This window comes from Hirundo rustica, chromosome 1 (genome assembly GCF_015227805.2).
Source record: "Hirundo rustica isolate bHirRus1 chromosome 1, bHirRus1.pri.v3, whole genome shotgun sequence".
In the NCBI taxonomy this organism is placed as follows: Eukaryota; Metazoa; Chordata; class Aves; order Passeriformes; family Hirundinidae; genus Hirundo; species Hirundo rustica.
Window position 1 is genome coordinate 129,170,979 of NC_053450.1, and position 12,533 is coordinate 129,183,511.

Sequence of the window (12,533 nt, forward strand, 5' to 3'; positions counted from 1 at the left end):
AAACCCAGTCAGTAGTTTCAGTTTATGGAAGAGGGGAAAATGTGGAACTATCACAGAGTAAGTGAATACATTTCATAGCCTTGGGAATTATTAAAAATCAAAGTACGGAAATTTAGCATGAGCAAAAAGTGAGAATGCTTCTCTGACAAGTGTTTTGTGCATCCAGGAATCATGACTGAACAGCATTACCACTGTTATTAAAATCATCCACTCAGATGACTGCATTCAAAGAACAAAGTGACCTGATAGTTTTCACATTAAAAAAACAAAGGACCCTTCTACTCCAGATGCAAGGAGTTAGCTTTGTCCTTAAAGCACTGTCATCAAATTGGCAAAAATACCCAAAATGTACTCATGTGTGGTACAGTGAAGAACTGATGACTATTCAGCTTAGCCTTCAAAAATATGTAAAGCATATAGACAATTTTAAAGCATTTTTTAAATTAAAAACTGAAACAATTTTCTCAGAACACTTTTCTGAAATGATAAATTAATAGATACTGTATCTATTTGGTCAAAATTTAATTACTTGCCTATAAAGTACTGCAGGAAGTGTAGATGCCTTTTGTGTTCCTCCTTCCTTTTTACTTGGTTTCCTTTCCTTAGGAGCCCGTAAAATTGCTGGTATGTTCAATTTCTATTGGATTTGAAGAAATGCAGTACACATGAGTCTTCACACTTTTAAGGAATATTCCTCTAATCTCAATGCATGAAGAACAAGACACTCAATGAGCAGGAAATGCTTGGCTAACTATTTTACAGGCTACACATTTATCCCTGTACGATTCTGTAATATAAAGTAATCTTACAGTCACTGTTTTAATTCAGTAAGAAACATACAGAAAGAGTAGCTCTTAAAACTTTTCTTCAAGCTTCCAGTATAGGGATGGACAAGGATGCATTTCTCTAGGAAGCTGAAACAAGCAAAGCAGATTCATGAAAGTGACAGAATACTGAGGCAGTTTATTTTCCCCAGCATCACAGGTACACTGGTGCTTGACAGGTTAATTATAAAAATTATCTTAGTGGACCAAGCCCTTCACAAAGCAGACAAGGCTCTCGTTGGGTTTCTACTATCTGCAGTATGCTGGCTTCTCAGACAGCAACCATCTATCAAAGTCATTTCTCAGCAGCCCCACGGGTCTGCATCTGTTCAACCAACTGGAAAAAAATGTCATGCAAGCTGTGTAAATGAATTCTACTCAGCTTTTCTTTTTTTTTGGTTTTTTTTTTTGAGTAACATTAGCATCAGGAAATATATTTGTGAATACTTACTCAAAGGAAGGAAAAATAATCTTGGTTTAAAAGATATGCTTTGTAAGAATTCTTCTTTGCAAGCAGGAGAGGTAGGCAGACAAATGGAACTAGTAAAGGCTGCATATCTTAGGAACTATTACTGCATAAAGTGTAAGGGTCGTTTTCAGAACAGCAGCACAAACTCAGCAATAAGAAAGGGCATGACAAAATTGGAGATAATTGTATGTCTCCATTTTCACAGTGAACTGTTTCTTCAATCTTCAATCACTGCAATCTCCCTCTCACATCCAAAATGTTCATTGACATTTAACACCTCTGACATAAAACATACATGAAAACACTGCAAAAATCTTTGCTTCTCTTTTTTCCCTTATCAACAGGAACAAAGATAATTGCCAGCAACCCAAATCTTCTGTTGTCCTAGATATTTATATTAACTTGATCAAAATATTCTTCCCTGACTAGTTACACACCGTTATGTACATGCTGCATTCAAAAGGATTTTATCTTATAAAAGCCATTAATAGTTAACTTATCATTTGAAGCCTACAGTAACTAAAGACAACAGGAGACAAAATCAGTAGGATTAACTCATGCTTCATGCTACGGTTCATCACAAATGACAGGTCAATCACTTATACCAAATGAAAGAATTTTGCAAACAAGCACAGTATTACAACAACAAAATGAAGCTACACGTTCCCACCAGGTGGTTTGCAGAAGTCTAGGCACTTCAATCAGGAAGCATTATCCCCTGAGTAAAGCCTGGGTCTGATCAAATTGAATAAATTTATTTGGCCATAAAAGTGGCAGACAGAAAAAAAGAAAGGCCTATTTTTGGAAAACCTGTTCTGCTGTTTTGGGGTTTTTTTCTGTAAAGGAGGGCAAGGAACCAAACTACCTGTCCAATGATTCTACCCAGCAGAGCCCAAATGCCTTGCCCTTCATTTCGCAGTTTTCCATTCATATTTTGTAGCTCTTCCAAGGACTCACACAGCTGAAAAGTTGAAGAAAAAAAATTACAACAGGAATGAAAATCCATTAAGAGTTATTAAATAAAATTTACTCAACCTCTTAGTTACTGAGGGTCCGTTAATGTATTGTAGGATTACAAAAACAATGAAACTCATATCAATACAGCTGAGATCAGTACAACCATTTAATAATTTAACAGAAGTGAAGCAAAACCCCAGAGCAATCACTGGTTTTGTAAAGACCTGAAGTATTTCAGCATGGAAATAAGGTTTCATAAAGTCAGATGGAAAGCAAAACCAAAACACAGCAACATCGTGTATGTGCTGTCCACACTACTTAGGCAGCAAGATTATAACAAACATATAAATTAATTAAAACTCTCTTTTGCCACACTCACACAAAGAGAAAATTTAAAATTAAAGGCTGCAAGCAAAAATAAGGATTTTTTTTCTTCTGTAAGTATCTGTTAGGTTGTACATTTTGGGAGGTAACTATTAATTTGGTTAAAAGCCTCAGGCACAATTTCCTTTCCCTTTATCACCTCTGGGCAGGTCACAAGGATCTGCTGCTACATGTTCCACATGCTCTTCCACATACACCCCAAAAAATTTAGGAATTAACAGCAACACCATTTTTTGTCATCATTAAGTATCACTTAATAGGCTGTTAAATTCAGCAAGAATTGTAGCATGTCATCTGTCATAAAACGTACAGTATATCTATGTTTCAAAATAACTGAATATTAAAACAAATATTTATTTGGTAAAAAATGCAAAAAGTTCTTTTTCAATCATAATAATGAGTTATTAAAAAATAACACTGGCAACATTTTGGGGGAGCACAGTTTTAATTTATGGGCATTAAATTTGTTATCCCCTAAAAAGCATGCAGAGAACACTGTGGAGGTGTGCATACTGATTATTTCTGTCTGAAAAATTAGTCAAGTCATTAAACCTAAGCCCAGTTGGAGCTGAAGTTAACATAAATAAATAAATAACACTCTTGAGTGTTGTAGATTGCCAGTTATCAAGTGGGGCTCCAGGCAGAAAATCATGCAGGTTCAAACAGGTCCATGTGCAATTTGTTACTGGAGCTCTCAGTAGGGTCAGTTAAAGAATTTGTGTCCAGTCAACATATCACATTTTAGAAACTGATATCACTTGTATGGAAGAAGACAGACTACTGAACACTTTTAAAAGAAGAAATATGTTTTTAATTATTACTTTTAAAAGATCAATAGTTTGCATCTTTCATTTTAATCCAAATTCTTTTCCATGGAAAGAAAAAATCTATCAAAGTTAATAGCAGAAATACTAAAATGGTACAAGGGTTCATCACCCCTTTTTTTTTTTTTACCTTATTATACTCCACATGAAGCTTTTCTTGCTCATTTTCTAACTTATCTTTGATATTCTTCTGTTCAGCCATATTCTCCTGGATTTGAATCATCCGCATATTTCTCTCTATTACAAAGAAAATCACATTATTTCCTATTCTTGAATATACATTGTCAAGTTTTATGCACTAAAAAAAGTGTAGCAATCTAAAGTAAAAAACTACAATACAAAGACACAAAGCTATGGCCCATAGGTCCACTACACAGACTGAGCACAATGAACACTCATAACATTTGTATTTTGCTGCAAAAATACTGTAGTTATTTGAAGAATGAACTTTGGTCAGGATCTAGTAAACAGTCAAAAAGTCACGCTCTTCCACATAGACATGGAGGAGAATTTAAGCAAAAAATATTATTCCAAATGTTACCTACTCTCTTCTTAAAAACAGTTTAGTCTCCTGTTTATATTTCAAAGATTTTATTCTTTTCTGAAGTGTCTTTAAAAAACATAACTTCCTGCGTAAACAGAGACTCCAAGCAATAATATACCTGACCTAAAACGAAGTCATAATCCACATTTATCTACTACAAACAATTAAATACAATGAAAACAAAAAAGCCAACGAAATAGCACAGCACAACGCAGCAGTGATACCTTTCAATTGAGAAAAATAAGCCATTTTCACCCTTACCAAGGTAATAATTCACAAAGTCAGCAGTGAGAGCTGGTTGTTTATGTTTTCTTCTTCCATCAACGCTAGAACTCGTATCTGAAGTATCCACTGGGAAAATGTCTGTGCTAATTCCCATCAGTTCGGCTTTGCGCATGAGTTTGCGTATGGCTGAAGCGCTGCTCGTGAGCGGCCGCGGCAGCTTCTCCCTGGGAACCCAGGCCTGGGGCCTGGTGGTGCGCGCCAGCTCCGCCTTGGCACGATACTGCTGCAGCCTGGCATTGATTCGAGCCTGCAATGAAGAATTCCACAAATTTAAAACACCAAGGAACAATTCAAAATTAGTTCCGAGTTATAATTTGGAATGCATCTGCATTTTATTTTCATTTTAGAAGCTGCACAATCTTATCAATGCCATTTTCACTCCAGAACTCCACAACTGAAGAAACAGAGGCTGATACAGACATTCTATTTTACTTCAAAGTGCACACACAAATGATATTATCATTTCACCAGGTTGTGGAGCTATGTACACATTTCTTGATGAGATTTCCCCACTGATGAAAGCAACAGATGACTGCTGGCTTTGAGACAACCCCTTCTAATAGTAATTTGATGGGATTGTGAAAATTCACTTCTGGTAGAAGCTTTGGCTGACCTACCACATATGCATTTAGATACACATTTAACTGGTATTTATGAGAGCAACAAAAGTTGATGAAGAACATTTTTACCATATTTGACACAGTTTTGTACGAACTCCTTTCTCAACGCCACTTCTCTTTATAGATGTTAAACTTGCTGATTATAATTTGTCAAGAACACAACTCAAGCAGAAGTGAAGCAGACAAGAGAAGTTCACAATATATATTGTTGATGACATCTGTATATTTGTGACCATCTGGGAGATCTACCCCAGAAGATCAAGCTGTTACTGACAGTTGGAAAACACTGTCTTGAGGGAACTCTATGAAGTGGCAATTCTGGCAGCAACTGACATCAACATACAAACCTTCAGAGGCAAAACTCCAGCTGACTATCAGTTAGAAGCTGTTTACTTGCCTGCAAAAAGAAGAAACTAAACTAATGTAACTGTCCCACCATATGGTGTAAGATACTCCTGAGACAAAAGCAAAAGGTGTGCACATACATATGTACTGTGGTTAAAGAACATCTCTGATTTCAAACAGAATCATTGAAGGTAGCACTGCAGACAGTTTACCACATTACTTTACTAGGTCTTGAACATTAATGACCAAGAAGCAAAGCAAATGTAGCTTAGAGGTCAGCTCTGACCTCAATAGCTTTTTTCATGGACCCACAGCAGCAGGCAACAGGTCCATCTACAGCCACTGCTGTACAATACCAAAGCCACCAAGAGTAAAAACATGTGGTTGTATAAAATGTATGCAAGTTATCATACTTGCATCAAGGTGTCAGTGACACTGCGTCAAGTAACTCCACCTGCAGTTTTCAGCAGTCATTCCTTCAATTTCCAAAAATTTAATTTAAATAATTTAGATTTAAAAATTGCAGGGTCTTGGTTTGGGGAAAAGAGGAGAGAGAAAGGGAAATGCTGGGAACTTACCAGCATTATAAGCACTGCGTAATACATGTCTGAAAACAGAGGTAATAAGCCCTGCTGGATCCAAACTGATATCGCACAACCAGCATTTACCACTATATTAGGCAGTATTCATATTATTGTAATGTCTCCACTACCCAGGTCCATTTCACATAACTGGGAGCTGAGTATATTCAGCAAGAATTATGAAAGTTTTAAATCAAGCTACATGAAGCTCAACATCCCAAATAGTATCTTATTCTAAATTCTCCTACGGTAAAAGTTTGCTAAAGCTCATTTCTCAACAGCATAGGTCATTTTCAAGTAATATTCTCCTACTCAAAGATCTCTGGAAAGGCAAGATTTTTTTAACAAAAAGTTTGATAATATGAAACTGTATTTTCTTATCATTACACTTTAATTCTCAAATCAGAAAAAAAGCAGATAGTCCTCTCCCATAAATGATTTCCATTATTTACAGCATCTGCTATTTCTACAAATAAAACAGCGGGTTTTGTTTAAATAACAAGCTGCTTTTCTGCACAGGTGTGACTTTTCCATGGAATGCAGTTCAGTCAAGATAGTGAAGCAAACTATGCTAGAAATTCTTCAGAACCAGGAAAAAAAAAAAAAAAAAAGGATACACATTGAAATATGAAAGTATGCAGGCTCCCTCAGATGGATTGAAATCTCTGTATCAATAGGACATTTATCAGTTCAGCTTCTGCAGTAACTAACATCTTTAAATGGATCTGTCACTAGACAGGGATATAGACTTGCCTAAGGCTTTCAGACAACTCCCACGCAATAGCACAGACTCACTCCTTTGCATACATTATTTCTTTTTCCTAGGAAATCTTTACTACGAAAACACCTGGCACACAGAATTCCACTTAGACCTACAAAATTGGAAATTTAGATGGAAATAAAAATGTGCCCAATTTTTCCCTGGCTTTTTGAAGAAAATGTTAAACAAAACCTATGAATTAAAATGAAAAAGTAATTGCCATCTTTTTACCTCAAATTCAAAGTAATATTTTTCAATTCAGACAAGCATAGATATTTGATGTTTATTGAAACAGATATATAATATATATGAGATATAACTATATCATATAGAGAGAGAATTGTCCTTAGAGACCACACCCTACAAAGAGTTCAGTGTGCTGTTAAATGACCATGCACTATCAATATATTCCATATTAAATTTTCTACTATAATAACATTTTTACCTGCTCGTAATTTCTGTCTTGTTTAACATGGATGACTAATACAGAGGCTTTTGTGTCACAAATACAATACCTGAGCTTCTGGTGAAAGCTGCTTTTCTCTTTCCTGTAAGGACATTTTACAGTAAGATTGTAAAGCCAAATAGTTCTTCCGCTTCCATTTTCTGTCTAACCTGTCCGCATGCTGTTTACAATAAGCAAAAAAAGGGTCAGCTATATCCTGTTTCAGAAAAAACAAAGGGGAAGGAACGGAAATAAAGTGAGACAAAGTAAGGCCAAAGGGCTCTGAACAGCACAAACATTCTGAAAACATTCTGACAATCAATTCACATGTTTGAATGGGCATGTCTTTAAAAACAAATAAAAAGCATGTTTCCAAATCAATTTCATCATGTCGATTTAATTTACAATATAAGGTGTTTTTCCATTGTTTTTATTTCATGATCCTACTAGACTCTCTACTAATCAATCTCTGTACTGTATTTGCATTCACCAGGAAAAAATCCCAGCAAAATAAATTCCTAAGTACAAATCCCTTTAACATATAACATGTATTAATTTCCTGTTGATTCACAGTGCCTTTTAAAATTAAATCCTACAAGCGCCTAATAATTCTGAATACTATCAAAGGCAATATATTCAGTTTCTCTAATGTTTTTCCAACCATTTTGGTGGCTATACCCTCACATGATTTATCATCTCTCAGATGATTTTTTTTTTTTCCCATTTTTCATTCCATCATATCTGAACACTATCATGGCAAGGTTTATAGCAACTTTTAGCGCCTGCAAACCTTGCAAGAAGACTGCAAACGTTGGAAGCCAGGAGGAGACATGGTTTGAGAAACATATTTCATTGCCTTTGTACTTTCAAAAGTGTACAAACAACATCATAAATCTACAAACTAAGAAAAACTTAAAGCAGTCTTCCTTCATAAAGTAATACAAATATTAATAAAATAACTGCCTGTGAAATTTCCCTTTATTCCACTTATAAAACAGACTAATAAAATTTACTCTTTCCTTACAAGTGCATTTTAATTTAGATTTTCACAGTATGCGACAGCTGATTTCAAAAATTAGCCATGCCCTAAAATGAGATTGAGTGAGACCTTGATTAAAAATTTCACTGTAGAAAACATGTAATAAAATTAAGGTGGAAAGGTAAGCAGATACATATGTCCATATGGAATTCATATAGGGCATTTAAAGACTCAACCTTACACAAAATCTATTAAGGACAACAACAACGAGGCAATGTATTATCTTCCTATTTATCAGTCCAAGAGAAGAAAGTATTTTATGATCCCTTCATGAATCCCTTAGTGCTCCAGTTTTCAGAAACAAAGTGTCACGATCAACAGTAAAAGCAATGCTTGTTTTTGTGTTACCCATCCTACTTCCTAAGGCAAAAATATAAATTTTAAAGCTATGACCATGACTGGCTTATTCCAAATGATACCTATCAGGGTGAAACCAGACAACCTAAAAGTACTTATACCATAAAAATGAATTGGGAAGTAGGAACAAATCTGAATTGCTTTAGATCATATTACAGGGAAAGAACTGTTAAGAAAAGATATTAAGAAGTTATCAGGAGGTTAAAAATACTTGCTTTTCATTCTGATTCCAAAGATTAATGTTACCACGAGGAAAGTCATATCTATGTACTACAATTTGAAGTAAATACTGGAAAACATGAGTGAAAAAGTGGCATCAGAAATGTCTTTAATTTCTCAAGTCTCTTATTTGGTATGAAACAGAGATTACTGTAGAACACAAATAGCTCGTAAGTATGTCACCCTATGTGAAGTTCAGGAAATAGAGTTAGAATTCCTGTCTGTATTAACTGACAGTCTATAAAGCCAACTTCTGTGTTAACCTTATCACTCTCTTTTTCCAGTCAGTTTCAAAAAGAGTTGGGACAATTTGGTGAAGGGCTCTCCCTGTACAGTTCCTTTACCCAGCCTAAGCCTTGTTACCAACTTAAAAAAACTTTGTTCAGGACCTGTGAACAAGAAAGCTACCATTTCAGGTCATCTCCATAAGCTTTCAACAGAGGTGATTTTTCCTATCCTTTCCATAGCTACCTCTTCCGCTGCTGCTTCTGAGAGGAGGCCTTCCTTCTGAGCACAGGTCACATGGAAATAAGCTCTGCACATCCCAGCATCACAGCTAATGCATACACCAGTTCTGGCAAAACGAGGATCTTCACAAAAGCTGCACTCCTTTATAAAGAAGAATGGAAAATGCCACAGTAAATATTTCAGGTGCATTTTGCCTAATATTTGATAATTTATGTTGTATATATAAAAACCAAACTGGAAGGTTACTCCTTGTGTGGTACAGAAACCAAGTACGCTCCCAACAGCTGACATTACTTAAAGCTTCCTGCTTTCTCAACTCCCACTAATAATTTTATTTCCATCAATGGTAAAGCGATAAAAAATCTAAACAGCATATTAGATGAAATTTTATATCAACCTCCATGTACTGCATTTCCCTTCAGCAAAACAATTAAATACCATCCAAGCAATTCAAGCACAATTAGTTGTGTAAGTATGGCATAAAAAAAACACCACTCCTCAGCATACGTTCAACAAGTTCCAAACAACAATAAAAGAGCAGTGCTGACTGAAAGCCATAGATAAATATGTACATGTCCTTTGATAAGCAATGACTGAGGGTAAACATATGTCAGTGCAGAAACAAATACTCGAAAATCATAAATATCAGTAAGGAAGGTTGCAAGTCACTTAATTAAAGAACTGTGGTTTCAGATATGTGCATTCTAGGCACAGTAACTTGCAAAACAACAACCTGACATCCCCAAATACAAGCTGAAAAAACAATTAACTTATTTTTCAGTCAGATCAATTCCTCAGTCTGTTTCACCACAATTTCAAACCAAATCCCTGTGCCAGCAGTCTAGAGCAATAAGCACATAAGCAGGAAATGGGAACATGCGCTGCTTAGGCACTGTTGCTATCCAGTGCATAAAGATGATCTAAAATTATACAGACATGCATTTCCTAGACTCCTACTTGCTGAATAGAGAGCAAGGCTGTCTATCACCTAGAGAAAATATCCCCATGCAGAAAGCTAAACAACAGAATGGAATGGTAAGGAAAACTCAGTGACTGAAGAATCTCAGAACATCACATATGCTGCACTAGAAGGGCACCCTTTAGCTGTGTAGCTGCAACATCTAACAGATAAGAAATTAAATGAAAAAGCCTAATTTATTAAACTGGTTTTGCGGGGGGGGGGGGGAGGAATGTAGCAAAGTAAGCTGTAACTTAATACAGCAAACAACATTTACAGCTTTGAAACAGTAACAAGTCTTCACCTGTACAGTTCAATTTCACCTTACTTACAGCAAGAAAAGATGCTCAAATTCTTTACCCCGATCCTACACATCACTCAAATTATTAAAAAAAGAGCATGACTCATTTCAACAACAGTTTGCAGGGCCTGGTGTGTTTCCCCCAACCTTTTTTAATACAAACATTTCTAAACAAGGCTAAATGCCTCAGCAGGCCCAGGCTCCTGACACAAGCATGTTGTACATGGGCAATCCAAAGTGGTTTTAATCTGGTTTTTATATTGTATGCATTTTTAAAACTACACTACATATTTTCATTTAGTATTCAATGTAACAAATTGACATTCAAGAAAACAAAAGTGACTTGGGAGGAATTAATCTTTAGAGCTGCAGATTTAGAACCAACCACCTTCCCTCAAGTTAGATTGATAGATATGGCTTCTCCACACTGCCTCTATTAGCCATACAAACAGTATTTAACAAACTAATGAATGTTGTCCTCTGCCTAATGCAATGGTTTTCTGTAAGAGTTGCTCATGATTACTTCTGATCTGGACTGAAAGTATCTACATGAAAAACAATTTTAACTTTAGAGCCATTTATCAGTTCAAGTTGAGGGTGCTATGTTGCTGTGTATTTTTGTAAACACTGCTTTGGAAAAGCCTGTTGTATGCACACTAGCTTACATACAAACCCTGAAGTAATTCTTACTGAATGTACACCTGCCCCTTTCTTAATCAACTTAACCTCCCATTTCTCATCTTATAAATCCTCCTCACTTTCCATTCATATTTTGTCAATCTGCCACTGACTTCAAAAGAAATTAGCACCTCTGTAAAAAAAAATCAGGGAAACTGGGCAAAAACAGTGACAGAAATGATGGAGAACAATGGTAAGGGAACCGATAGAAAGATGGAGGGAAGAGCAGATAGGCTGCAGGTTTAACAATCATTAATAAACTTTATTTCATTTTTAGTCCCGAACTTCACTACAAAATTGCTGTAAAAAAGAAATATAAAGTTGGGAAGATGCATTTTATTCTATTACATGTAAAAACATAAAATACAGAAGGGATGCAGTGGCAACAAGTAGCTGAACTTACCTTTGCACCATACTTGGAATAATTCATTTCTGTTAGTGTTACTGGCCGCAGCTTGTCAATATCTCCAAATGCCACTCCTGGAACATAGAGGGCACAAACAATGTGGACCCACCTAAAACAGTGGACAAAATTAGGTTACTGTTATTAATATTTTGATACTACATTATACTCACCATTTTCAGATTTCAAAGTCCCTTGTAAATGTTCCAGATGCTAGCTGAAACACTTGAAGGAAAGTACATTAAAAGCAGGGACGGAATCCAGGAGCTCAGACACTGGGCCATAGAGTAAGGCCTTTCAAAGCCACTGGGATGGCTCCACCTGTCTGGATCAAGGGCTAGGCTACCACTACCTTTATGTTCTGACAGCTCCACACACTTTTCAAGGAACATGAAAGAAGTTGAAGATTTTGATGTTACTTTTAAAGCTAAGGCAGACAGATATTTTCACGATGTGGTCAGGAGTAGGAAGGGAAAGAACAAAATCATCGAGGTAGTCACAGCAACACTGAGCTCTGAGCGTGTAGCTATGAAGCACTTACAACACAGCATCAGTCAGACTTTGCACTGTTAGGTACACCTGTTAGTATCACCAAAACTAACTACTTTTAAGCAACACAGAGAGGACTTGCATTCAGGAATAAATACATCTGGGCAGTAAAACAGAAAAGCCTATCTGAAACTCAGATAAACAGACTGTTACTTAGTTGTCCCCTTCTTCACCGGCCATAAAAAAACTAGAGAAGAAGAGGTGTAAATCTTCAGCCCAGGGGCAGAAAATGAATCTGGGCCCTAGTATATAGTAATCAAATGCCACACAATGGAAAAGGCTTCAACCTCAGGACTGCTCTTGACAGGCATCCTCCTAACCTCCTGAAGCTCTCAGCTACCCAAAAACAGCTTAGCAGCAGAAGACAAATTTTCCTCTTCTTCCATTGTTCTCGTAATGAACACTTCCCAAAAGATCCAGCTCTCACTGTCACAAACCATCAGCTGGTGACAAACTCAAAATCTGTTCTGCACAGCATGCATGACTCAAATTAACTGAGACAAACTACTGCAAATAATCTTAC

General features: G+C 36.2%; 1 protein-coding gene across 3 annotated transcripts in view; it reads right to left on the minus strand.

Moving 5' to 3' along the window:
- The window catches only part of PHF14 (PHD finger protein 14), a 163,654-nt gene that overhangs the window by 119,057 nt on the left and 32,064 nt on the right, over positions 1-12,533 (minus strand). For all 3 annotated transcript variants that reach the window (XM_040072366.1, XM_040072355.2, XM_040072375.2), the window contains exons 6-12: positions 11,462-11,573; positions 9,125-9,262; positions 7,109-7,255; positions 4,264-4,534; positions 3,589-3,695; positions 2,159-2,254; positions 534-637 (exon numbers count right to left, since the gene is read on the minus strand). In XM_040072366.1, the coding sequence (XP_039928300.1) occupies positions 534-637; positions 2,159-2,254; positions 3,589-3,695; positions 4,264-4,534; positions 7,109-7,255; positions 9,125-9,262; positions 11,462-11,573 (975 nt within the window). The remainder of the gene's footprint in view (positions 1-533; positions 638-2,158; positions 2,255-3,588; positions 3,696-4,263; positions 4,535-7,108; positions 7,256-9,124; positions 9,263-11,461; positions 11,574-12,533) is intronic.